The 23,132-nt window shown below is 49.0% G+C and overlaps 10 protein-coding genes across 10 annotated transcripts; 5 read left to right on the forward strand and 5 right to left on the reverse strand.

The window, feature by feature from the left end:
• Positions 1–441: 441 nt before the first annotated feature.
• On the forward strand, positions 442–1,927 carry PFICI_09754 (uncharacterized protein; the record flags this gene model as incomplete). The annotated part of the gene is made up of 5 exons (XM_007838335.1): positions 442–844; positions 904–1,335; positions 1,393–1,470; positions 1,530–1,805; positions 1,860–1,927. 5 exons carry the CDS (start codon positions 442–444, stop codon positions 1,925–1,927), a joined length of 1,257 nt encoding a protein of 418 aa, XP_007836526.1.
• An 813-nt stretch (positions 1,928–2,740) lies between these two features.
• On the forward strand, positions 2,741–3,941 carry PFICI_09755 (uncharacterized protein; the record flags this gene model as incomplete). Its single annotated transcript, XM_007838336.1, has 3 exons — positions 2,741–2,959; positions 3,017–3,269; positions 3,367–3,941. The coding sequence occupies 3 exons, from the start codon at positions 2,741–2,743 to the stop codon at positions 3,939–3,941; spliced, it is 1,047 nt and encodes a 348-aa protein (XP_007836527.1).
• Positions 3,942–4,123: 182 nt separating this feature from the next.
• Positions 4,124–5,426, reverse strand: PFICI_09756 (uncharacterized protein; the record flags this gene model as incomplete). Its single annotated transcript, XM_007838337.1, has 5 exons — positions 4,124–4,439; positions 4,504–4,907; positions 4,960–5,158; positions 5,213–5,332; positions 5,398–5,426. 5 exons carry the CDS (start codon positions 5,424–5,426, stop codon positions 4,124–4,126), a joined length of 1,068 nt encoding a protein of 355 aa, XP_007836528.1.
• A 900-nt stretch (positions 5,427–6,326) lies between these two features.
• On the reverse strand, positions 6,327–7,354 carry PFICI_09757 (uncharacterized protein; the record flags this gene model as incomplete). The annotated part of the gene is made up of 2 exons (XM_007838338.1): positions 6,327–6,950; positions 7,010–7,354. 2 exons carry the CDS (start codon positions 7,352–7,354, stop codon positions 6,327–6,329), a joined length of 969 nt encoding a protein of 322 aa, XP_007836529.1.
• A 766-nt stretch (positions 7,355–8,120) lies between these two features.
• Positions 8,121–10,075, reverse strand: PFICI_09758 (uncharacterized protein; the record flags this gene model as incomplete). The annotated part of the gene is made up of 4 exons (XM_007838339.1): positions 8,121–8,868; positions 8,924–9,051; positions 9,106–9,380; positions 9,451–10,075. 4 exons carry the CDS (start codon positions 10,073–10,075, stop codon positions 8,121–8,123), a joined length of 1,776 nt encoding a protein of 591 aa, XP_007836530.1.
• Positions 10,076–10,691: 616 nt separating this feature from the next.
• On the reverse strand, positions 10,692–11,681 carry PFICI_09759 (uncharacterized protein; the record flags this gene model as incomplete). Its single annotated transcript, XM_007838340.1, has 4 exons — positions 10,692–10,876; positions 10,935–11,233; positions 11,303–11,539; positions 11,620–11,681. The coding sequence occupies 4 exons, from the start codon at positions 11,679–11,681 to the stop codon at positions 10,692–10,694; spliced, it is 783 nt and encodes a 260-aa protein (XP_007836531.1).
• A 573-nt stretch (positions 11,682–12,254) lies between these two features.
• On the forward strand, positions 12,255–14,021 carry PFICI_09760 (uncharacterized protein; the record flags this gene model as incomplete). The annotated part of the gene is made up of 5 exons (XM_007838341.1): positions 12,255–12,435; positions 12,506–12,574; positions 12,650–12,796; positions 12,858–13,717; positions 13,773–14,021. The coding sequence occupies 5 exons, from the start codon at positions 12,255–12,257 to the stop codon at positions 14,019–14,021; spliced, it is 1,506 nt and encodes a 501-aa protein (XP_007836532.1).
• Positions 14,022–14,870: 849 nt separating this feature from the next.
• PFICI_09761 (uncharacterized protein) lies at positions 14,871–16,406 on the reverse strand (the record flags this gene model as incomplete). Its single annotated transcript, XM_007838342.1, has 1 exon — positions 14,871–16,406. The coding sequence occupies one exon, from the start codon at positions 16,404–16,406 to the stop codon at positions 14,871–14,873; it is 1,536 nt and encodes a 511-aa protein (XP_007836533.1).
• Positions 16,407–18,957: 2,551 nt separating this feature from the next.
• On the forward strand, positions 18,958–21,512 carry PFICI_09762 (beta-glucosidase A; the record flags this gene model as incomplete). Its single annotated transcript, XM_007838343.1, has 3 exons — positions 18,958–19,061; positions 19,130–20,579; positions 20,640–21,512. The coding sequence occupies 3 exons, from the start codon at positions 18,958–18,960 to the stop codon at positions 21,510–21,512; spliced, it is 2,427 nt and encodes an 808-aa protein (XP_007836534.1).
• A 939-nt stretch (positions 21,513–22,451) lies between these two features.
• On the forward strand, positions 22,452–22,712 carry PFICI_09763 (uncharacterized protein; the record flags this gene model as incomplete). Its single annotated transcript, XM_007838344.1, has 1 exon — positions 22,452–22,712. The coding sequence occupies one exon, from the start codon at positions 22,452–22,454 to the stop codon at positions 22,710–22,712; it is 261 nt and encodes an 86-aa protein (XP_007836535.1).
• Between the last annotated feature and the right edge of the window lie 420 nt (positions 22,713–23,132).

The raw sequence follows: 23,132 nt of genomic DNA on the forward strand, positions 1-23,132 counted from the left end.
CACCATATAATGGTGGCGGAAATAAAGGTGAGACTTATAAGACTCTACCGATATACGCCATCTTTGGCATATAGTCACAATTCATATTGTCCCGCGGGGAGCGGAGTACCGCCTGACCACCCACCGGTATTGTCTTCGCCAGGTTGGGTTAGCCGGGGAAATGCCCGGAAGCTCAGCCGCTATGGCAATGTTGCACCCACTAACTAGCCGCTAATGGTAAAACAATTTGGTATCGAGTCCACTAAAGTCTCCAGTAATCGCTTTAGGCTCGGCAAACGGCAGCAATGATACCTCGGAGGTAAGCTGGAAACACGGAACCAGATGTCAAGATTACATTGTTTCCATGCCAGAAAACAGAAGAGAAAAAGATCTCCGTCCAGATCGCTAATTCTACAGGAGAAAAAAAATCAAATCAAAGAGGATCTCTCCAAATCTCGACTCATGAGTTCGGCTAGGTTACGGGCAGCTGAGCCCATAATCAAGGCCACCATTGACGAATACACCACGGGAGCCAACCGTCGGATCGCTGGGCTGTACTATACAGCTGTTCGTGGTGATGGCGAATTACTTTTTGAGTATGCGTCTGGCACGAGAGGTCTGCATTGTCCCGAGCCCATGTCGGAAGACACGGTCTTCTGGCTAGCATCCTTCACGAAACTTTGCACGTCGATTGCCGCTATGCAGCTTGTTGAGCGCGGAGTCTTGGATTTAGATAATTCCCAGCAGCTCGAGTCCATTGCACCGGAGCTCCGCGACATCAAGGTACTGCAGGGAAATAAAGGAGGCGGCCTCTTGGTACCCAAAATGGGCAGTATAACATTGCGAATGCTTCTCACTCATACAGGTAAGATGACCTTGCTGGCGGAGAAAAACGGGCAGTTTCCAGTAACATGATTTTATCAGCCGGCTTCGGGTACGCCTTTGAGGACGAGAAGTTGGCCGAGTACGGGAGACCAGTGGGCCTAGACGATTTCTGCGGAGAGCCATCCGACCTGTTTCGACGTCCACTCGTCAATCATCCTGGCGAGAAATTTCAATACGGAACCAGCATGGACTGGGTCGGCATCCTCATAGAGCGAGTAACTGGGATATCTCTCGAGCTATACTTTCGGGAAAACATCTTTCAGCCACTCGGCATTGAAAGCATCACTTTCCATCCCTCCGAAGAGCATGTCACGAATCTGGCATATATGCACCGACGAAATAAAGATGGCAGTCTGGCCCATGCAGACCACATATATTCCGAACCACTCAGAGCAGCCACGAGTCCGTCACGGGACAATGTTTTCTGTGCTGGTGGCCACGGCTGTTTCGGAAAGCCTTCAGACTTTGCTAGTAAGTACCCCGGTCCTAACAGCCCAGCATATGGATGGGAAATTGATTGGTATGCAGAAATCATTGCCATGCTCTTGAACCAAGGCAGGGATGCAACAACAGGCCGGGAAATCCTCCAGAAATACACTGTCAAAGGTACGTTCTACGCAACCATGAGCTACACTTCTACAAGTTTCGTGGCTCAATCTACATAGAAATGTTTCGAGATCAGCTTGTGGACAAGCCTCGATATAGTAGCGAAAGCGTTCCAGTGGCCAAACCATGGCTTGCAAACCCAACACCCCTATTTCCCGTGGCCAGTGATCATACTGAAGGATGGGGACTCTCGTTCTCCATTAGCCATTTTCCGCATTCTACGGGACGAGCTGCCGGCTCTGCGAGTTGGGAAGGCTTGGCGAATTTGTTCTGGTTTGCTGACCCGGTGAACAATGTTGGCGGTATCATTGCTTCACAAATTCTACCTTACGGAGGTGAGTTCGTTCAGATGACTGATAAGTAGAGGAAAACTGACAATGAATTCGTAGATGCATCTGTCATTGAATGTTCGGATCGTGTGGAAAAAATGGTCTACTCAAGTTTGGGAATCTCATAATTGTAGGACAGAGGAATAAGAGGGAGCCAATCACTTCTTAGGGTGGCAACAGAGACATCTCAGTGAATTTATTCTAGCACGGTCTAGCATTATGCCGTTTGATGATCCTACTCACAATTCCTCTCACCTTGAAGAATAAAAAATGCCATGCTGCCTGTGCCCTGAGTTTACTTTATTATATCTTTAAGTGAAACCTTTCTCTGGAAATAGATACCTAGGTATCTAGGTACGCAAGTATCACATGGGTGGGTTCTAACACTCCGGTAGCTGGTAGCTAAGCTTGCCGTGTAAAGGCCCAGATTGAGTTTCCTGGCGCCAGATATGGCAGAGAAGAGCCCAACCGGTCAAGGCAGTCTCCGTGCCGGCTTATGCTTACAATCCCACATGAGACATTGTAGCTACCAGGCATACTCCGTACACTAGATCGCGCCGCAACGTTGCTTGGACACGAGCAAAGTGACTGGCAACTGGAGTCTGCCAGTAACCATTTCTACCCTCGTACATGTGCCTTTCTAGGGCAACTGTAATCTGTGCATAGCCATGCACTATCAAGATTCAGCAACGCTTCCACTAACCAAGAATGGCCATGTTGTGACGGTGGTTCCCCACCCAGCCTTCCGAGGCCGCCAAAGTTGTCAACCCACCTGGAGGGGGGGATTCAGTGTTGCGGGCTTCATTGATGCTAACCTAGTTGAAAGTGATCTGGTGCATTTGTGTACAAGAGCTTCATACAGCCGCATGTCTAGACTAACTCTTTGCACAAAATCTCCAATCCAAGGAACGAATCACTCTCGAATCCCACAGTTCTGAATCATGCCTTCTTCAACATCAGCTGACAATCATAGCCTTGGGTTCAAACAGCTGGTAGAACGCCTCTTGTCCGTTACACCCGAAATTTATCACAATTTTGACATTTACCGTACCGAGTATTCATCTGCCAACCATGAAATTGGTGTAGATGTATTGATTCCAAAACATCTCGCGACGCTAACATCTGTTCCACTCATAGTCAGAATTCATGGAGGGTTTCTGGTATGTCCCCTCAGCCAGCGGCCAGCAGAACACTCATGATTGACATTGGTTGGACAGGTTACTGGATCAAATTTGTTTCCAGCTTGGTTTTCGCCATGGATCTTGGAGTTTGCAGCGGCCAAAGGCGCCGTTATAATCAGCCCAAACTACAGGCTGCTGCCTGAAGCCAATGGAATAGACGTTATAGAAGACTTGAAGGCATTTTGGGCTTGGTTCAGAGATGGTGAGCCGCAGCGTTACCTTGACTCGCTCGGTCGAACACCCTTGAGCCTCGATACAAATCATTTGTTGCTTGTCGGAGAAAGCGCAGGTAGGTCGCCTTGATGACTAACAGGAGCTTCCTTTTTTTTTTTTTTTTTTTTTTTTGTGTTGCGCCCCCTTTGGATATGCCTGCTAACAATTCATAGGAGGCTATCTCGCGCTCCAGTCTGTATTGCTTCACATGTCGCGACCACAAGCCATGATTCTACTCTATCCCATGATTGATATGCATTCCGACTACTACAACACCAGGTTTGAAAAGACTATTGTTGGGGTACCAAACATTTCAGAGGATGTCATTGATGCTGCATTGCAGTCGTTTCACGCTCACAAGCACTATGTGACTGAGGCAGATCCACCAACGAGACTGGACCTCGCGATCTCGATTGTACAAAATGGTCGCCTTGGAGAATTTCTCGGCTCTGAGGAAATTCTGTACCCACTGGATCTGCTCAGGTCTGGGGACAAGGAGATTGCAGTGTCAAAATTACCGCCACTGTTTATCCTGCACGGAGAACAAGATACTGCGGTGCCCGTTCACGGAACTGTCGAGTTTGTGGAGCGTGTTCGAGACATCGCTCCAGACGTAAAGTTGCACATCGCCCTGCGTCCTGGCGATCATGGATTTGACGCTGAAGCCAGCACCGGCGAGCCTTGGTTGCAAGTTGGATTGGACTTTGTATCTAGAGCATGGTTGGGCCAGCCATTATCGAGTCTTTGAAAACCATCCCAGGGTTACGCGGTCGGTTCAATGATGCTGTTCGCGTTGCAGCTTCCTTACAAAGAATTACTTATTGACATAGTATCATTTAATTGAGAAAGCTTACTCCAATGTATTTACCATAATTTCTGTTCCCAATTGATTATGTCTGCGTAATGTAAGAATACATCAAATCCTAGCGTCTACAGGCGACTGCGTGTCCCAATCTCGCTCGTCTTCAAAGACTGCAAGAAGTCTTGAATAGTATCCACAGCTTCTGTAGCCATGCCGTACCCAGCTTGAAAGCCTGTGCCTCCCGCGCCATAATTATGCACCAAGATGCGCTTATTATCATTGATTGCAATATCTTCTCTTTCAATTCTCGCACCACCTTCTCTGGACGGCCTGAGTCCAGTAAATGCAGCCACAACCTCGGGCGCTTGTTGCGCCAGCTCGGCGCTGAGGTCTGTGGTTCGGCGCAAGATGGACTCGGTATCGGCGCGATAGGTTGATTTATCGCTTCGATGCGTTAGTGGACGAGCCAAATTCAACAGTACATGCTTGGTCGGTTTATTCAACTTACCCATTTCCCTTTTGCATAAAACCACCGAGGATAACGTGTCCATTAGAGCTAGGACGAGGTATCACATATGTCTCGTAGTCTCTGCCATGGCGCATGATGTTTTTCTGGACGCTGGGGGCTCTGACCAAGACTACCTGACCACGAGTAGGATAGCATTTGGTGTCTGCCACGCCAGGAAGGCTTCGCGCCGCATTACCTACACAGTTGAACACTACCTCGGTAGCTCTGCTGGTATAGGCAGCACGAATATTGGGCAACTTTTGTCGGACAAAACGTACGCTGTATTCGTTCTGCAGCCTTTGGTAAAGGTACTGAATATGCTCAGGCGCATTGATGGTCAAGGTGGTAAAGGAGACGGCAAATTTGACGCCTTCGGGAAGCTCTGAACCGGGGAGGATTCGAAACTGTGATCAGTCAGTATATACCTAGTCATGATTTACAATTTTCAGTCCTTACGTCTTCCAAATACTGTGACATGGCCTGGATCTTGTCATGTGGAACATCTTCATCCCACAGTTCCGTGGACTCAGTACGCTTGACAAAGGACTCTTCACTTTTCTCAGATGCGAGCCGTGTAAGATGGGAATAGCCGAGTTGATCCCATCTCAACGCATTGGCATCAGTTCCCGAAATTGCAGAGAAGTTGCAACCTGCCCTGAGTCAACTGTCAGTACCAGGTTCGTATGTAAAGTTCAAGTTTGAGACTCACCATGGGGATGTATATGCTGCATTCGTGTCGCCTGGATGATGCTCGGCCACAACTGTGACATACCGACCATATCCTCGTTGAGCGAGAACTAGTGCTACATCGAGGCCAATGATACCAGCTCTGTTCGCAGTATTAGTGACTCCATTAAAGTAAAATAATTGACAGATATGACAAGCCAAACGCACCCAACAATCACTATAGTATCCCTTGCCATTTTTAGCGCAGTATAAGTCGTCGGGTGTCAAAGTGCTGGATGATTTCAGTTTGATCTAGCAGCTGTCCAACAAAACGTACTGTCTCATCAGAGTCCATTACAATATACTTGTCACGGCAAGGAAACGAGGCACACAGAATATAATTTTTAACATTCATTTCAATATTGCTCATGTTTAGTTTTACTCAATTCAGAAACATCCGATTTACTTCTTGGTGAGCGACTACAGAGGAGAAAGTTATCTTTTTTGGGTCCTTTGCTTAAAACAGACAAAAGGATGGGGTCGGTTGGCACTCGCTCTCAGGTGCTTCCCACTATAGAGTATGCTAGGCTTGAACTGGACTTGGGCGACTTGGGCGCTAGAGCCAAAGGAGCAAAAAATGAAATGTAGCCATGGCCAGCCCGTACACAAGCATACCTACCTAACCTAGATACCTACCAGGTAGGCTTCTAATTCATTTTTAAATTGCTTCCAAAATAGGTCGAATGACCTCAATCGATAGATGTAAGGTATCAGAGAGGATATAGAGATAAGAAAACTGTCAACTCTTGTTGGACGAGACTGTCGATTTGTGATATACTAGTGTGTAAGCTCCCTATAATTTGTAAAGCACCACGCTTAGCATCAGTACCCCCAGAGAACATCAATCAGGTTGCAGTATCGTATGTGACGATCGACCAACATCTTTCATAAATATATTTCGTGTAGTAAATCATAGATCGCAACCACATGTCCACCTTTCCAAATTGTACTCTAGTAGCTTGCTTGACTAGGTAGTGCTGGGGCATTATGTCGAGTTTCTCCAGTAATTTCGGCGTTTCTCATATGATTATTCTATTCAAAATCTATAAACTAAGCCAGTGATAATAAAAACTTTACAAGTACCCTCCAGGCCAGTCTCAGTAAGTGATTGCAAAGCTGTACTTGTCGTTAAAGTGCATGGCCCAATACTCGTCCCAGATCTTCTTGGTAATGGGCCCAATCTTGCCACCATTTACAGGCTTGCCGTCCAGCGTCGTGATTGGCATGATTCCTCCTGCAGTTGTGCACATGAAGATCTCATCTGCCTCGTACGTCATCTCAATCGGCACCAGCTGGACATGGGTCTCCAAGCCCAGTGCGTGAGCAGCATCAATTACGCTCTTTCGGGTCACGCCCTGGAGTACACCGCGGTCAGGCGTGTACAGCTTCCCGTCCTTGACCAGGACAATGTTGAAGCCCGAGCCCTCGGTGAGGTTGGCGTCGCCGTCGGTAAGAAAAGGGTACGTCGCTCCCCGGTCCGCCGCCTCAAACAGGCCCCGGACCAGGTCTCCCCATTGCAGGTTCTTGACGGTGGGATCCATGGCGCCCGGAGGGCATCGGCGGACAGTACGCGCCACAATGGCGCTGCCGCCTCCAGAGCTCTGGATCTCGGGCTCCATGACCCAGACATATGGCTGCACAAACATGTAGAGATTATTGATAATCTCTTCCGGCTTGGAACCGCGAACGCCCTTGAGACCTCGGGTCACGATAAGCTCAACCTAGGAGCGTCTTAGAAAACTTGTCAAGTCTGAACATTAAGAACCAAGGATAAACCTACAAAAGCGTCGCGGATTCCACTCTTCGCAACCATTTCCACGAGTATGCCCTTCACCTCGTCCCGGGGCAACGGCAACGCCAGACGCAACTTTTTGCAGCTCTGCTCCAGCCGCGTAATGTGGTCGTCGAGGCGAAAGAACCGCCCATCCCACACTGAAGGAACGTCATATGTGAGATCGCTGTGCATGAATCCCTGGTCGAGGAGAGGAATGCGGGCGCGGTGCAGAGGCACGTATTCGCCCTCTACCCAAGCGATGCCACGAGCAAACTCGTTCTGATCAAAGGATGCCTCCAGAGTAGCCTGTCGCTCTGCGTAGGCACCGAGAACCTTGTCCATGGTAGCCATTGTGACTTGGCGATTATGTAGATTTTAGATTGGAGCTGTGAATGAGGTCGTCTAGACAAGGAGCAGGTGGCAGAGTAATGAGTATGCAATCACTGTTTGATTTCAACCGGCTCAAGAAATGTCATCTGCGAGATCGTCTATATTACTCAGATACAATCGCAAATATAGACGAGTCGTTGCGCCATATGTTTTGGTAGTATGGAGCTAGAGTGACAGTCAGTTAGCTTGAAGCATTTCGCCACATGGTAGACTTTTCACCAAATTAGGAAAACTTCCTAGTGTCTACCCAGTTAAACACGCACCCCAGTAGTGTATATACAGGACCATTTGTAGATATGACGATCAAAAGTTAAGCCATAGCTCCAAATGCAGAATGACTTGATTTCTATACGTGAGATCAAGACAGACTTAATCAGACGATTCAAAGTGATCTTGGGCAAAACAGCTAAGAAATTCAAACTATGATGCCCTGGTAGAGTGAAAAGAGCAACTGTGGCTTGACTTGCATGTCCATTATTGACCAAAACCAGAGGAAATCGGCCAACTTTGCCTATCACAGTATTGTCATACCTATAGAATAGGTCTTTGATCTGGGTATCTTTGCTTATGTAGTATCGGGCTTTCACCCTGCTTCTGTCCGTGTGAGGGTCTACTTAGGCAGTCTAGTCAAATATTTCAGATTATGGCAAAACAAGTCCATTTTCTACACTTTACACCCATCAGAGACAGAATTTGCTATCCGCACGCATGATTAACTGCAATGAGACTATCCAAACAGATATTGTCTTCCCATTGTTCCGTCTGAACCCAAGTAGCCATGCTGATCAATAACTGGACCCCACCACTTGAACGCCTCCTCGTCGTCCCAGACGGTTTGCAACAAGGCCGAGGCTGTCAGAAACATATCATATCTCGTCTTCTTGCCCCACCAGTCGCAGTAGTCACTAGCTTCTTTCCGAAGCCATTCGTCCTTGACTTCGCACCCGGCTAAGAACATGGGTAGCAGAAGCTGCTTTTGCGTCATACTCTCACGTCGGCAACATCTGACATGATCCAGCGTCTTGCGTGCGAGAAACTGAACCATGGGCGAGATTTCCTCCTTGCGGTCCCACTTGAAGACTCTTTCGATATAGACGAGCAATCCAAACTTCCAAGCTTCGGCACAATGCCGTAGATCTTCTTCGACCTGTGCGGACTCTAGTGTTTCTGCCTCTTCTCCTGGGACGACAAGCTCAGACGTGATGGCACCCTTAACAGGTTCCCAGCCGATTATGTCCTTTTCGATTGCCAGAATAGGCCCCAAGTCCACACGGACGCAGGTCATCGATGCTACCAATTCAAATTCTCTAGCGTACACTCCAAGCCGGACCATGTTTTCAAAGAGAAATTTTGGGCAACCAGCCACGCCATAAAAAGAAGTTTTGCTCATGTCTTTTTGATCGATCAAGTTCTGAATTGTGGACTGCGACAGGACATAGCCCTGACGGCTCGTCAAGGCCAGTGTCACGTCCCACCTGGGTCAAAAAGTAAGAAGCCATGTCAGATTTTCCTTTCTCGGGGGAAACCTACCAAGCAAACATTTCAATCTGCGCTTGCATGCGTGGGTTTTGTCTGAGATCCAGTGACTGTGCTGCGGATAATATGTTGTTCACGCGTTTTAGATACCACACCCAGGGTCCTAGAGCCGACGTGGCACACTGTTATATGGGTCAGGCATGTGGGTGCATGTCATCTTCTAGAGCTCTGCTCACCTTTAAAGTCATGAGTATCAGTAACGGATCCAGTGTACCCGTCGTGGTCAATGTCTGTCCACTTCTCTCGATTCTGTCGAGCATCTGGAGAGCTGCCCTTTCATGGCTTTGAGCTTCGGCAAAGCATGTACCAGTGTCGCGATGAATGTGTTTGTAACAAAGGGCGAGTATACAGTGAAGCAACATCTGTGACCCGTGGACATTTTCCATTCGACAACGGAACGGGTTGGCTTTAAAATCGTGCGTCAGAGGTAGCACGCAAAATTCCTGATCGTCTATGTTTGGATAACAGCTCATATCAGTATGCGTTTCAAGAGGCTTTGGAGAGAGTTTTTCTGCACTTACACCTCAGGAGCAGCTGATCGACGGTATAATCATTTGCCAACATGGACAGACTTGGAGGGGGTAATTCTGAATGCATTTCCGCCTCTGGTCTTGGAACATTTCCTGGGAAATCCTTATTCAGGTCCACGCCGCCCGTGGCGAATTGCTGATGCTCTATTCCTTCCAAGCCGAATATGGCGTTGAATTCATTCGGGCCTGGCACCGTGGGATAGTCGACCATGTCGAATGGGTCCTCAAATGAAGGCAAGGCACCGAATATGGGATCAAAAAAGCCGCCAACAGGTCTGTCTAATGGCTTGTTTACTTCACCCTCCTCTGCGGAGGAAGACGCCGCCTCATTGACGGATGAGAGAACGTCGTCACTTGTTGTCGCGGTCAGGTCCAGCCCCGAGGATGCTTCCGTGGTCGCCGGCTCTCCCTGGTCTTTTGATATAGTCGCCGATGGTTGTTGCTGTTGCTGATTCTTTGTTGAGCTCCCAGCCGCCGGACGACGACTTGATTGAGCAGCAGCAGTAGTAGCAGCAGCAGCAGTCTCAGTTGGGAGAACCTCGGTGAGCTCCCCACTCAACTCGTCGCGGCGACGTCGCTTGCGCTTTGGGCCTCCTACGAATTTGAACTGTCTCATTTTGTCCTACAATTGCCGGAATTCCAGAGGGGGAATCAGTATTCTGTATATGTCGCTACAGTTGCGTCGAGCCAAACAAGGCAATGGTCAACACGTTGAACATTTCTAGACATTGCAATCCAAGGTTTTGGGAAGTGGTGGCGGCCAGTAGGGACAAATGGTGGTTCTAACCTGGCGACCTGGTCCGCCTTTTAGCGGCCAATTGCGGGGGAGCCGGAAGGGCGCCGGCACGTTAGCGACACTAAAGGGTGCCTAATGAGATAATCCTTAAGGGTTCAAGTGTGTAAACTACAGCAATGCCCTGAGTAACGAAAATGCAGCCTTTTCTTATCTCAAATTCATCGCGTGTTATTCTCTAACCACACTGCCTGACTCGATCGCTCACTCTTGCCCTCCACCATTTACTTCTATTTGCAAGTATAAACCATTCTGTTGTAGTATTCACTCTTGTTGCATGGGCACAGGATAGTCACTGCGGCCCTTAATCCTTTCGGTCAAATACTCGCTATAATCAGACAAACACTGGCCATGGTACAGATGGTCATGATCCTTGTATTGGGAATACGCGACATCTAGATGGAACCAGACGGTAGCGAATCACATTCATTGCTAGACTCTAGTTATATAATCCACCATTGGCTGAAAGCACCGAACCCGTAGTCCATCTTGCATTATCAGAACAGAGGAATGCAACCAACGGAGCAATATCATCCACCTCGGCCACACGCGCAGCAGCAGGTGTCTCGTCAATAAGCGGCTGCATGTCCTTGAGGAATTGCTCGTCGCTTTGGAACCATTGATCTACACGACATGATGTCAATGAAAGCTCCAGGTCAACAAGTAGTAAATCTCGACTCACCTGTGGCAACTGGTCCGGGGTTGACGCAGTTGACTGTGATTCCGTGCGACTGGCCCAGCTCCTTGGCCCAAACTCGCACCAAGGCCTCGTCGGCGGCCTTGGTAGCAGCGTATACAGTCTGACCCGCGACGCCCAAACGAGCGCCGGCGGAAGAAATGAAGACGATGCGTCCGCCCTTGGGCAGATGCGGCTCAGCCGCCTTGGTCAAAAAGATGGGCCCCTTGACGTTGGCATCAAAGTGTGAGGTGTACAGTTCCTCGGTTGTGTTTACAAGATTGGCTTCATTGCCAAGAGCGGCGCTGCAGCAGAAGAGTTTGTATTAGTAACGACAAAGCTCGACAGTGAATAAACAGGGGAGATGCTTGTACTTGTGAATCAATATCTCGATTTTGCCCGAGGTGCTGATCTTGAGAGCAGCCTCAATCAGCTTGGGAATCTCGTCGAGCTTGCTGACATTAGCCTGGCAAACAATGGCCTTGGTGCCGTTTGCCTCGATCTCTTTGGCGACAGCTTCAGCACGCTCACGGGTCCCTGGGGATACGTGATTGACTACGACATTGGCACCTCGCTTGCCCAGAAGGACTGCGATTCCAGCGCCAATTCCCCTTTAACCATGTTATTCAAGTTAGCCAAGAGAGTGATAATGGGCGAAGACAGACCCAGATGTCACGACTAAGCAACGTACCGGGAAGCACCCGTGACAATGGCCACTTTGCCCGTGAGCTCGAGTCCAGTAAAGTCCGGCATATCGACTAGAAGTTTCTGAAGTTTTGGTGTTTTCAAATTTCAAGATATATAACAGGATAGATCTGTTTAGTTCAAAGCCTTCATTCCATGTTCGACCTGACTGATGCCTCACATCTATATAGACGTCGATTGCACGAGCTAGAATAGAAGCAGAGCAAACGCGATTCCGCGTTACTTCGCCGTATGGAGCCATGAAGCCAAAAAGTCACAAACTGCATAAAGTATGATGTTGCAGTACAGAGCTGTCATGACCTTACCCAAATAGGGCAAATTGGGAACTCAGAACCTCCATAGTGGGAGCCACAAGTACCGTTTTGTAGTAGACAAGTAGCTCCCCACTTGGTTCCAACTTTGACCGGAACCGGTCCTTGTCTATTTGCCCCTCTACTGGGGATTTCGAATGGGACGACCAGAGAACCGCATGTGCGCCTTTGGAAAACAGGAAGATGATACGATCGTTTTAGTACAAAATGACAGGATAGAATTTCTGGCAGCATATTGGATATGTCGTGACCATATCAGGCATTGAGTCTTTACGTTGCGACGACTATTGATCTGTCTATTCCAAGAAAGATGGCTACCAAGACTGGAGATGGATATACTTGGGACAGAGCTTCGGGAGTCCTCCCAGGCTTGGAAACCGAGGCTGTCATTTCACCACGTCGATCTGTCTCTGGTAACACCATTTACGATGTGATCGTAATTGGTGCTGGATATGCCGGGCTCGCAGCTGCGCGTGATCTTGCCCACTTGCGTACGTTTCTTACTGAATGCCATTGAACGGCTAATGCCAAAAGAATTTATTCCGACTAAATGAAAAATAGAACATAAAACGCTTTTGATCGAAGCACGGGATCGTATTGGTGGTCGAACATATACCGCCAAACAGGATGGTAAGTTCGGGTCAGCAGTGGTAGCTCGCACAACCCTCTGAACTGTTGACGCTGACTCGAGACGTTTCTCTCAAGGCTTTCTTTATGAAATGGGCGGCACTTGGGTCACGCATCATATGGGATATCTTTTCCGAGAGATGGTGAGATATGGGATGGATCGCGATCTAATCGAGACAGGCAGCCCAGGCATGCACAATGGCTTTTATACAATCAATGTTCCAGGTGGGAAATGTCATCATATCATGCGTCAGAGTTAGATGAGCTAAAAAAAATGATTTAATAGAAGCTACACCTCGGAGGACTACCCACGAGGAAGCGGGCGCAATGATGGCCAAGGCCTGGGATGTGTTTGTCAATGTGGACGGTCAATTTGGCCGAACCATATGCCCACTTCCACACGCACAGCTCGACAACGCGATAGTCAGCCGCTCCGAGGTCGAGCGTTGGGATCAACTATCGTGCCAGGACCGTTTCAAGCAAATCAAGCACAAGCTAACAGCAGAAGAGCAAGGAATACTTGTCTCTCTGCTGCTGCATATCAGTGGTGGCCACATGGAGACGTCGAGCTTGTGGGACATGATCCGTTCCCACGCACTGCTAATGCACAATTCAGACAATTTCGCGGATGTTTGGTTGCGATATAAATTACGCGATGGCCAAACCGCCCTGGCGAAACGCTTGTTTGATGATGCTGTTGATGCCGGGCTACAATACGCCTTTTCAACTCCAATCAAGTCCATCATTCGGACCTCTTCCGGAGACGGGTTAACTCGGGTCACCGCGGTCGATGGGGAGGAGTTCATCGCGCGCAAAATTATCTGCACCATTCCACTCAATGTTCTGAAGGACATTCACTTTGATCCGCCGCTGTCGCAGGGGAGACAAGAGGCCATCAACATTGGCCACGTTAATCAAATGACCAAGATCCACGCCAACATTTCAAATACAGAGCTTGAACGTTGGAATGGCATGCGATTTCCTGGCCACTTGATGTATGGATATGCTGACGGTGTGCTACCAAGCGGCGAAGTCCACGTTGTCGCCTTTGGTGCTGATGAGCGAGATGAGTTCGTCCCAGAACGACAACCCGAGAAGGCGGTGGCTGCGCTGAACGAAATTCATCCCATGGACGTGAATAAACTGGTACGTGACATTTTTCCCCTGCGCAAATAGTGCATTTAATTGACTGATGTATCAGATTTTCCACAATTGGGCAAGTGATCAGTATTCCAAGGGTGGTCCGGCCTGGTGGCGACCGCAGTACATGTCCAAGTATCAAGACGAGCTACAGAGTCGCCACGAAAACACCTTTTTTGCTTCTGGTGATTGGGCTCATGGTTGGAGAGCATCGATTGATGGCGCTGTGGAGCAGGGGATTCTGAATGCACAGGTTGCACACACTGAACTGAGGAAGGCTAAACGTTTGCCCATACGAGGTAATCTGTAGGACTGGAGTGCGGTGCGGCCTTCAATGAAAATAAATCAAATTGACTTCATTTTCGATTCATTTTCTATTGAATATGATTTCGGCTTAGGTTTCAAAGCTCATTCGCGAAGACTAAATGTGCTGTGAGAGAGAACTGAAGACGCCCCTCACGCTACTATCCCTTTGTGAGGTTTATAATTGCAGTGAAATAGTTTATTTTATCCTACAAATATCCGTCTACCAATCAGTGGCTCCAGAGACGAGGCTCGCTGATTTCATTCTTTCAGCCTCGACTCGCTAAAGTATTGGCAATTATACTTTTCTCCACCCTCCAGACCCTTTGTGAGGGTTAAAATTGCAGTGAAGAAAAGTGAAATGGATGGGACCAGACTGGGGGGTTGTTTGTATGCAAGCATTGTACCTAGTACAAGGATTACTCGGCTACGGGTATAAGTAACCCTTATGCCCAGTATAGTACGTAAGGTACATATGTAGTCCTGATACCTAAGTCACTGCACACACTCTTAACAAGGGGTCCCCACCACCCCTCGAACTCTCGCTTTGCTCTAAAGCCCCAACCACTACGTTAGGATACTCACTGGCCGTAATGACTAATTTCAATGCACCTGCCCTTTTTCTCTTGTTTTCTTTTTCCCCGGTCGCAAAGTTGTAGATAGAAAGTGCTTCAATACGATGCACTTGAATTCATGTACTATGTTACAAGCGGCTGCCTGGAGAATGGTATGCACCGATGTCTCTTGTTTGAAAATATGGATGATGGAAGGGCTCTGTAAATAGCAAGATTTGGGCCACGGAGCTGGGGCGGAAACAAAAAGAAATACAAAAGGCAGCATCAAGCTGGTGACATGTTCAGTAAGCCCCAAGTCCAGCACGAACCGTATATGTACAACGTTGCAAGAAATCCAGAACCTCGTATTTGGAATGCCAGGCATCATTGTAGGCTGCACTGAGACACAATTTCCCTTCAAAGGTGCCCAGGAACAAGCCAAGACCGGTCCCGAGCTCCTCTCCAGTCACCCAGGGATTATGGACTGCAATGTCCCCGTGCCTCTGCTCAATAATGTTGTCGACAGATCCCATGCTGGAAATTGACACGGTCGGCTTTGCGTTTGGAGCCGGGATCGGGGGCGGAGAAGTGCTTTGCGGCAGTTCCGACATGCCTGCGGCCCAGATCGGCAGACACAAGACGTAGTGGTCAGCGTCATCTCGGACTTCATTGTAAAAGGCCTTTATCTTGTTCACCGCGGAATGAAACTCTTGGGCCGTGTCGGCCGGCCCAGTGGTGCTTGTGGCGGCGGGGACGACCATGTCCACCGTCAAGGCGCGGCCCGAGACGGAATGATAAACAGAGACAGCATGGCTCGGGCTGTTGTACGGGGGGTCGCAGCTTTTGCGCTCGTTTCGAAGAATATAATTGACGTAACGGACTTTTTGCGCATGAGCTGTTCGCTCCTGGAGGTCCCTGACGGACAAGGCAATGGCGGCGTGGAATGCGTGCGTCACGGTAGCACCGAGCTTTTTGCAGGCGGTCAAGATGAACTTTGTTTCTGACTGGGAGAAATCGAGAGCCACACGTTGGTGGACGCCTGGGACTTTGGGCCCTTGCTCGTCGAAGTGAAGCCCGATGACTCTAATGTCTCCTTCGTCCTTGCCGGCTGCGGCCTTGTGGGCATTCTGCTCCGCCAAGTGCTTTTGTTGGCGATCTGTCAATTCAAAGGGAACTCTTGCCGCCACCCGGAACGGCGGGCTCAGATTCTCGGTTTCTGTGCCATCGAGGCTGGGGAGCTTGAAGGCGTCTCCGTCCTTGTATGCATTGGCGACGAGTTTCGTAAAGTTGTTGAACATGTGAAGAGTGCCGATACCGTCAACGATCTCATGGGGGGATCGGAACACTAGATCAATTCGTGTTGTAGTGAAATCGGAAGTATTATCGGTGAGTTCCAACAGAAACATGGTTGGTAACTTTGGTGCAGGGGGGTCGCTGTTTGCCCATTCTTCACCAGTTTGTCCACCAGGGATTTCGACCAACGTCTCCCCCAGCCACAAGTCGAGTTTCTCACTGCTGTTGCAGAGGTGGTAGGTCTTGACTGCGTGGCCCGTAGTTACATTGTGTGAGACTTGCGAGGCAATGGTCGGATGCTCATAACGGAGCGCTTGCCATCCGCGCTTCAGCGCAGCCTTGATCCGTTGTCGCGCAACGTCGGAGGTCTGGCCGTGAAGCTCGACACTCAGCGACAGGTGCCCGGTCATGGCAAAGAACATTCTACCGCTCCCTTCAAATCTCTTTGCCAGGGAATAATAAAATAGCTCAATTTCGTCGACATCCCGTTGCCAGATCTCTGGGCTCGTTTGATGCCAGGTATACCGATCGTATGAAGTCGACATGATGCTTTATTTTGCAACAGTTGAATGGACAAGGTGTCACGTATCAATAGAGGGGTGTGTATTAGCTGAATTCTGTTGTGTTCCTCTTGATATATTGAAGCCAACAAATGACTCCAGTTTCATCAGTCAGACAGTCCTCTATGTAAGTTATCGTGAGGCTTGCAACTATTGAGCATGTGCATAACAGATGGACAATTGCGGTTAGCTGATACCCGTCTTGGCTTGTTGGTGTAGCAGTTGGCTGGGCTCCTCACGTCCCACCCTTCATGTATACTTGGACGATACTTGGGTGTGCCTACAAAGGTGAGGCAGGAAAAACGCCGCGTAAATTGGGGCCTTGACCGCTTTCTCACATTCCGAGGTTCTCGGTCAGTAATAATTCGTTGTACGTGTTGCTGAGCTTGTAGAACGAGACTAGGGGCCGCGTAGCGGCCCGAAATCCCACACGCATACCGTAGATTAACCGACCATCGCCCATCTCATTGATAGCAAGCCTCTTGACCCTGGCAGCGGCTCTGCACAGAAACAGTCTTGGCTGCAAACCTAGGTAGTCTCCTGTCAGACATGTGTCTTGCATATCAGTGTATGTAGTATCGATTCCTGCCCAGACCAGTCAAACTTCGTATCTACGACGCGTGTTGTAATGCAAGTCCGAATTCCACACGATTAGCTCTTTGTAGGCGTGGGCCGTCCGAACCGAACAAGGAAATAGACTTGCATCAAGGTGGCGAGCACGGCCAGGGCTGGGTACGTCATCCAATGGATCAGAGTCACCAGATAGACAAACAGACATGCACCATCCAGAATCATTTGTGAAATATCATCCGAGTGGACGAGGAAATCTGCAGAGTATTCCGCATGGACCCTTACCGGTAGATCGTCGCGCAGGGATTTTCCTCCGAAGATCTCCCAAGGCGACTCAGTATACTCCAGCGCTCACGCATAAGCTTAGAATCAACAACTCCGGATCTAGCTTAGCTCTGTCAACAACGCCAGATTCAGTTAGCTCCGGCTTCCAGAATTTCGCCGCATTGGGACAAATTGGTAGCCGTCAAATTTGCAGCCCTATAGGACCCCTGCTAGAAGGGTGGCGGCTCGGGAAACAGTTGGAACGGTGGACGACGCGGGTTTCGGTAGAGCATCTTGAAGCACGGAACAAGCCGAACCGAACAAGGTCTGGCCCAGACTGGGGCCTTTGCAGCCATGATGAGTCTTTACAATTCATGGTCCATTTGTCTCAAGACATGCCATTCACACGAGGCCAACCTCCATACTAGAATAGCCCCAACGAAATGTTGCCGTAGTCAAGAGTGAGGCGGCTTTAATTACAATCCAGAACTGGGTGTCTAATCGCTGCCTCTGTCATTGTACATAGCCCGACAAATTTGCCATTTGCCTGTAAATCAGCTAAATGAGTAGCCGCCAAACAACGATTATGAACACTACAAGGAGTTCATATTTGACTATTTCGGACATGAGCTATTGTGGCCAATTGCGATCTCAGCCAAGCTCCCCCATCTATGCAAAGAGGTGTTTTTGGAAAGAGTTCATCAGTCGCTTGATTCGCCGGATGGTTACTCAAAAAGCAAAAACATCCTTACGGCCAGTTTTCTCACCGGTCTCTTCATCATATAGGCAAGGAGCTAAGTTATTGCCATAAAAAGTGTTTCTGAGACACCGTTGTGAAGCCGTTCTGGGATATGGGGTGCTAATCCTGGGAGCACGCTGTTTTTCCAAGCACACGCACATCTCGGGGGAGCTCCGTGACTGACAACACCTAGAGCACATATATCCGTGATACTACATGAACTAAAGGTGCTCAAGGACCGGTTTATCGCGCCGATCTTCCTGTCATGCGCAAACACGGGCTCACGTGTCACTGAAAAAGTACTTACCGACATGCCTTTACCCCGGACCTTTGTACTTCTAACAAATCGGATGCTTGTTCTGTCTCCCGGGGAAAGTCGCAGACCGTCATAGCGCACTCTGTACCATGGCACGTGCCGATGGTCTGTCAGGTCGTTCTATGTTCAACAGGGATCGTCGCCAGAATCTTCCAAAAGATGCAACGGAAAGATATTTGAGCCCGACATATGGACGGGCTGTGACGTTGACTCTGCATAGTAGACATGGCTGGTGATTTACAGACGATCGTGGTCTGTACTGTAATCTATCCCCAATTCTCCGATCTTCGAGATCTCGAGTCAAGTCAAACCTGCCCGTGTAAATAATATGTAGTACATAAAACAGCTTACGCCCATGTCCCTATAGCCCAAGAATATTTGTGAATGCAAACATATGGATCGCCGAGAACGCTTGAATACTAGTAGTCATCATGTATTCTTACAAGGCTCTCGTGATTCTCGTTTCTGCCGTTTCAAGTATTAGCCAGGTTCGTTCTGCAGAGTTGGGGCATATCGAGGTACGTTTCGTGACTGCACTTTTTCAATGTTACATGTTCATCCGAGACTAAAATATCAAACCTCCTCAGCAATTTATCGTCACAAAAGATGCAGAATGGACGTCCGAGCCATTCTACCCATCACCTTGGATGAACCCGAAAGCCGTTGGCTGGGAAAGTGCTTACGCTCAAGCTAGAGATTTCGTATCTCAACTTACACTCTTGGAGAAAATCAATCTCACAACTGGCGTTGGGTAAGTTTACATTATAAGCTTGCCTAGACCCTTTTTCCCCCCACATGATCTAACTTTTGACTCGACAGTTGGGAAAATGGTCCATGTGTTGGCAATACTGGCTCCGTTCCTCGATTGGGTTTCAAGGGTATCTGCAATCAGGACTCCCCACAAGGCGTCCGATATGCCGATTACGTTTCTGCCTTTACCTCTGGCCAGCTGGCCGCTGCTACCTGGGACCGCGGGCTGCTGTACGCGAGAGGCGTTGCAATGGCCGAAGAGCACAAGGGCAAGGGCGCGACAGTGCAGCTGGGCCCTGTCGCCGGACCGCTGGGAAGAGTTCCCGAAGGTGGCCGCAACTGGGAGGGCTTCGCCGCGGATCCCATGCTAACGGGGGTGGCAATGGCCGAGACCATCAAGGGTATGCAGGATACTGGCATCATTGCGTCGGCCAAACACTTCATTGGCAATGAGCAGGAGAGATTCCGTCAAGTCGGTGAGGCTGCTCAGTATGGATACAACATCTCTGATACACTGTCCGCCAACATTAATGACCGGACCCTTCACGAAATGTATCTTTGGCCTTTTGCAGACGCCGTGAGGGCCGGGGTTGGATCTATACTCTATTCTTACACACAAATCAACAACTCATACGGCTATCAGAACAGCAAGACTCTAAACAATATCTTAAAGGGAGAGCTAGGGTTTCAAGGTTTTGTCGTCAGCGATTGGGGCGGCCACCAATCCGGAGTGTCTTCAGCTCTGGCTGGGATGGACATGTCTATGCCTGGAGATACAGCTTTTGACACTAGTTACACATTCTTCGGCACCAATCTCACGGTTGCCATACTGAATGGAACTATGCCGAGCTGGAGACTAGACGACATGGCGATGAGAATCATGGCGGCCTATTTCAAAATTGGTAACACGATCGAAGATCAACCAGATGTCAATTTCAACTCGTGGACCACACAGACAAATGGATTCAAGTACGCGTTTGGCAAGGAAGACTGGGAACAGGTCAATTGGCATGTCGATGTGCGCAGCAACCATTCTGAGCTCATTCGCACAGTAGCCGCAGCAGGCACGGTACTCTTGAAGAACGACGGAGCCCTGCCCCTCGAGAAACCGAAGTTTATCGCCGTCTTTGGAAAAAACGCCGGTCCTAGCCCTATTAGTCCCAATGGATGCCCCGATCGGTCCTGCGACAAGGGTACTTTGGCAATAGGCTGGGGCTCGGGCACTTCCGAGTTTCCCTACTTGATCACACCCGACTCGGTAATCCAGGCGCGAGTCGTGGCTAATGGTGGTCTGTACGAAAGCATCTTTAACAACTCGGATCTGGATTCTATTCACGCTCTCGCCTCGCGCCCAGACGCAACATACATTATATTCGGCAACGCCGACTCGGGAGAAGGATACCTCAACGTCGATGGTAACGAGGGCGATCGCAACAACCCAACCTTTTGGCAGAATGCCGATGGCGTGATCCACAATATCAGCGCCACTTGCAACAACACAATCGTTGTGATTCATAGCGTAAGGCCCGTGCTGGTGACGGATTGGTATAATAACCCCAATATCACGGCCATAGTCTAGGCTGGGCTCCCGGGCGAACAGTCGGGCAATTCACTTATCGACATTCTCTACGGGAACGTCAATCCCTCTGGCCGCACGCCATTCACTTGGGCCAAGCGCCGCGAAGATTATAGGGCAGACGTCCTATATGAGCCAAATAATAGAGGCGGTGCACCACAGCAAGAATTCGTCGAAGGCGTTTTCATTGATTATAGGCACTTTGATCAAAACAACATCGAGCCAGCTTTTGAATTCGGCTTTGGTCTCTCGTACACGACATTCAACTACTCAGATCTCAAAATTACAAGGAAGAACATAACAGCTTATCAGCCCACCACTGGTACAACCCAGGCTGCACCGGTTCTTGGAGCAAACTACAGTACCAACCTGGAAGACTACAAGTTCCCGGATACCTGGCAGTGGATTCTGGCATACTGCTATCCCTATGTCAATGACACCTCATCCCTCGAAGCAGCCTCCATGGATCCGTACTACAATTCCAGTCTGGACTTTATCCCTGAGCATGCGCAGGACGGTTCACCACAAGCCCTCGTCGGTGCCGGCGATGAAGTCGAGTCAGGCGGCAACAAGATGCTCTATGATGTATTTTATGAAGTACAAGCATCTATCACCAACACAGGACCGCTGGCAGGGTACGAAGTGGCGCAGCTCTATCTCTCTCTTGGAGGAGATAATCCGCCCAAACAGCTTCGTGGGTTCGACCGTCTCTGGGTAGAGCCAGGAGAGACTGTGATCTTCAATGCTTCTCTAACTCGTCGAGACCTGAGTAACTGGGACACATTCACCCAGAACTGGGTCATCAATGACGCTCCAAAGACAGCGTTTGTTGGCAGCTCTAGTCGAAAGTTGTTCTTGGAAGCGGCTCTGGAGTAAATGTGGTGATTCATAGTAGTAGCTTGTTGCGCAGTCTTGTCATGGGCATCCGCCAAGACATGTCAACTTGAAAGTCAAGAATCTTAAGATATGGCTAGCAGTTCTAAATTTAATTTCCCTCTCCAGTCTTTCTAGGATATTATGGTATGCAGGCCCCTGTCATGTTGTGTTGTTCCTGTGACACAAACTTTTCACCACATTGTGATTAGTTAAGGTCTATTTTACCCCGTGCAAAACGATGTCCTCACAGAAGTTTCACACCATAGTCGCTTCATCTCGATTCATGTGATATACTGAAAGAGGCTGATGCTGCGCACGCTTAATCCCTCTATTGGTCTCGTGCTCGCACGGGTACGATACCCGTGAACCGTATACCTGGCCGCAGGGAAAAACGGGAAGCCCTCCGATCGCACATGGTCTGATGCCGATTGTCTGTAGGACGCCCTATCAACATGTCCATCCTTGCCGATGTCTGGTCACAACTCCGACGTGACTACTCCGACCTCCCGAAGTTTCGCCAACCGGGACTGATGCACCGACTCCCAGGAAACAACCAACAGGGGACGATTCCCACGTCGATATCTTATCCATCACTGGCTCGGATCTATGGATTGAATTCCCGGAATCTCCGAAGTTTAACCCAAACATCACCGTAAACGCCTATCTAGAGAAGTTGCCAAGATAACCATGCGACGTGGTTGAGTATCTGTTGTATTACCACACTGCTGACACCATCACACACCCATGACTCACTCACGCCCTGCTCCATACATCGGTACCACGCCTTGCTATAGACAATGATACCAACAATACATGTTCTACATGCTTACAAATATTATAAATATAACAAGTCGTAAACATCACCTCAAGCGCTCCGACCAAAGACCCTACCGTCTACCTTCTGATTCATTCTGCCAATCAAAACGTCACTGTTGAAAAATGGCTTCTTCATACCCACCACCAATCGTCTACCAACTCCCCAAGAGTCCATCCAAGTTATCGACCAAGGTGCAAAGCCTATTCACCGGCACCAAGCTTCGGAGCAATGACTCGGCTCCGCAAACACACGGCAGTTTTGCCCACTTCAAGAACGTGTCGGAATCCACCATCGACTCCAACCTCACTGTCCGCGATACGGGGACTATGAGCAACGACGCGCGGGCGGCGGCAAGCGGGGGAAACGAATCGAATGGAACTTGAAGTGGAAAGGATACAAATGGTGTTGATTTGCGGCTGGCTTTGAAAGTATTGATGTCACTTGCTACATCATGTAGTCTCTCTTGTGAAAGATGTAGCAGCGCCTTACTCATCCTGACCTAGAGACTTGCTCCATTCCACCATCCGGGAGTGCCTCTGGAGTCGTGCAAGGACGCGATAATGCTAGAAGGAAAGTCCACAGGATCCAGTGTCTAAATTCATCAACTTGGCCAATTTGTGCGTCTAATCAAATTACGCGTGGCTTACAAGAGTGCTTCACTATCTTCAGCCGAAGTTCTTTAGTAATGTGAATATCATATATATATGTATATATATAGTATGTAATCCAGAGGTCCAAGACGTATCTATTTTACAGTCCGACTACGTCTTGTTGTCTGATCAAGAATTCCAATTTCTCAAGCA

Source organism: Pestalotiopsis fici, assembly GCF_000516985.1.
Source record: "Pestalotiopsis fici W106-1 unplaced genomic scaffold PFICI_Scf_7, whole genome shotgun sequence".
Taxonomy (NCBI): Eukaryota; Fungi; Ascomycota; class Sordariomycetes; order Amphisphaeriales; family Sporocadaceae; genus Pestalotiopsis; species Pestalotiopsis fici.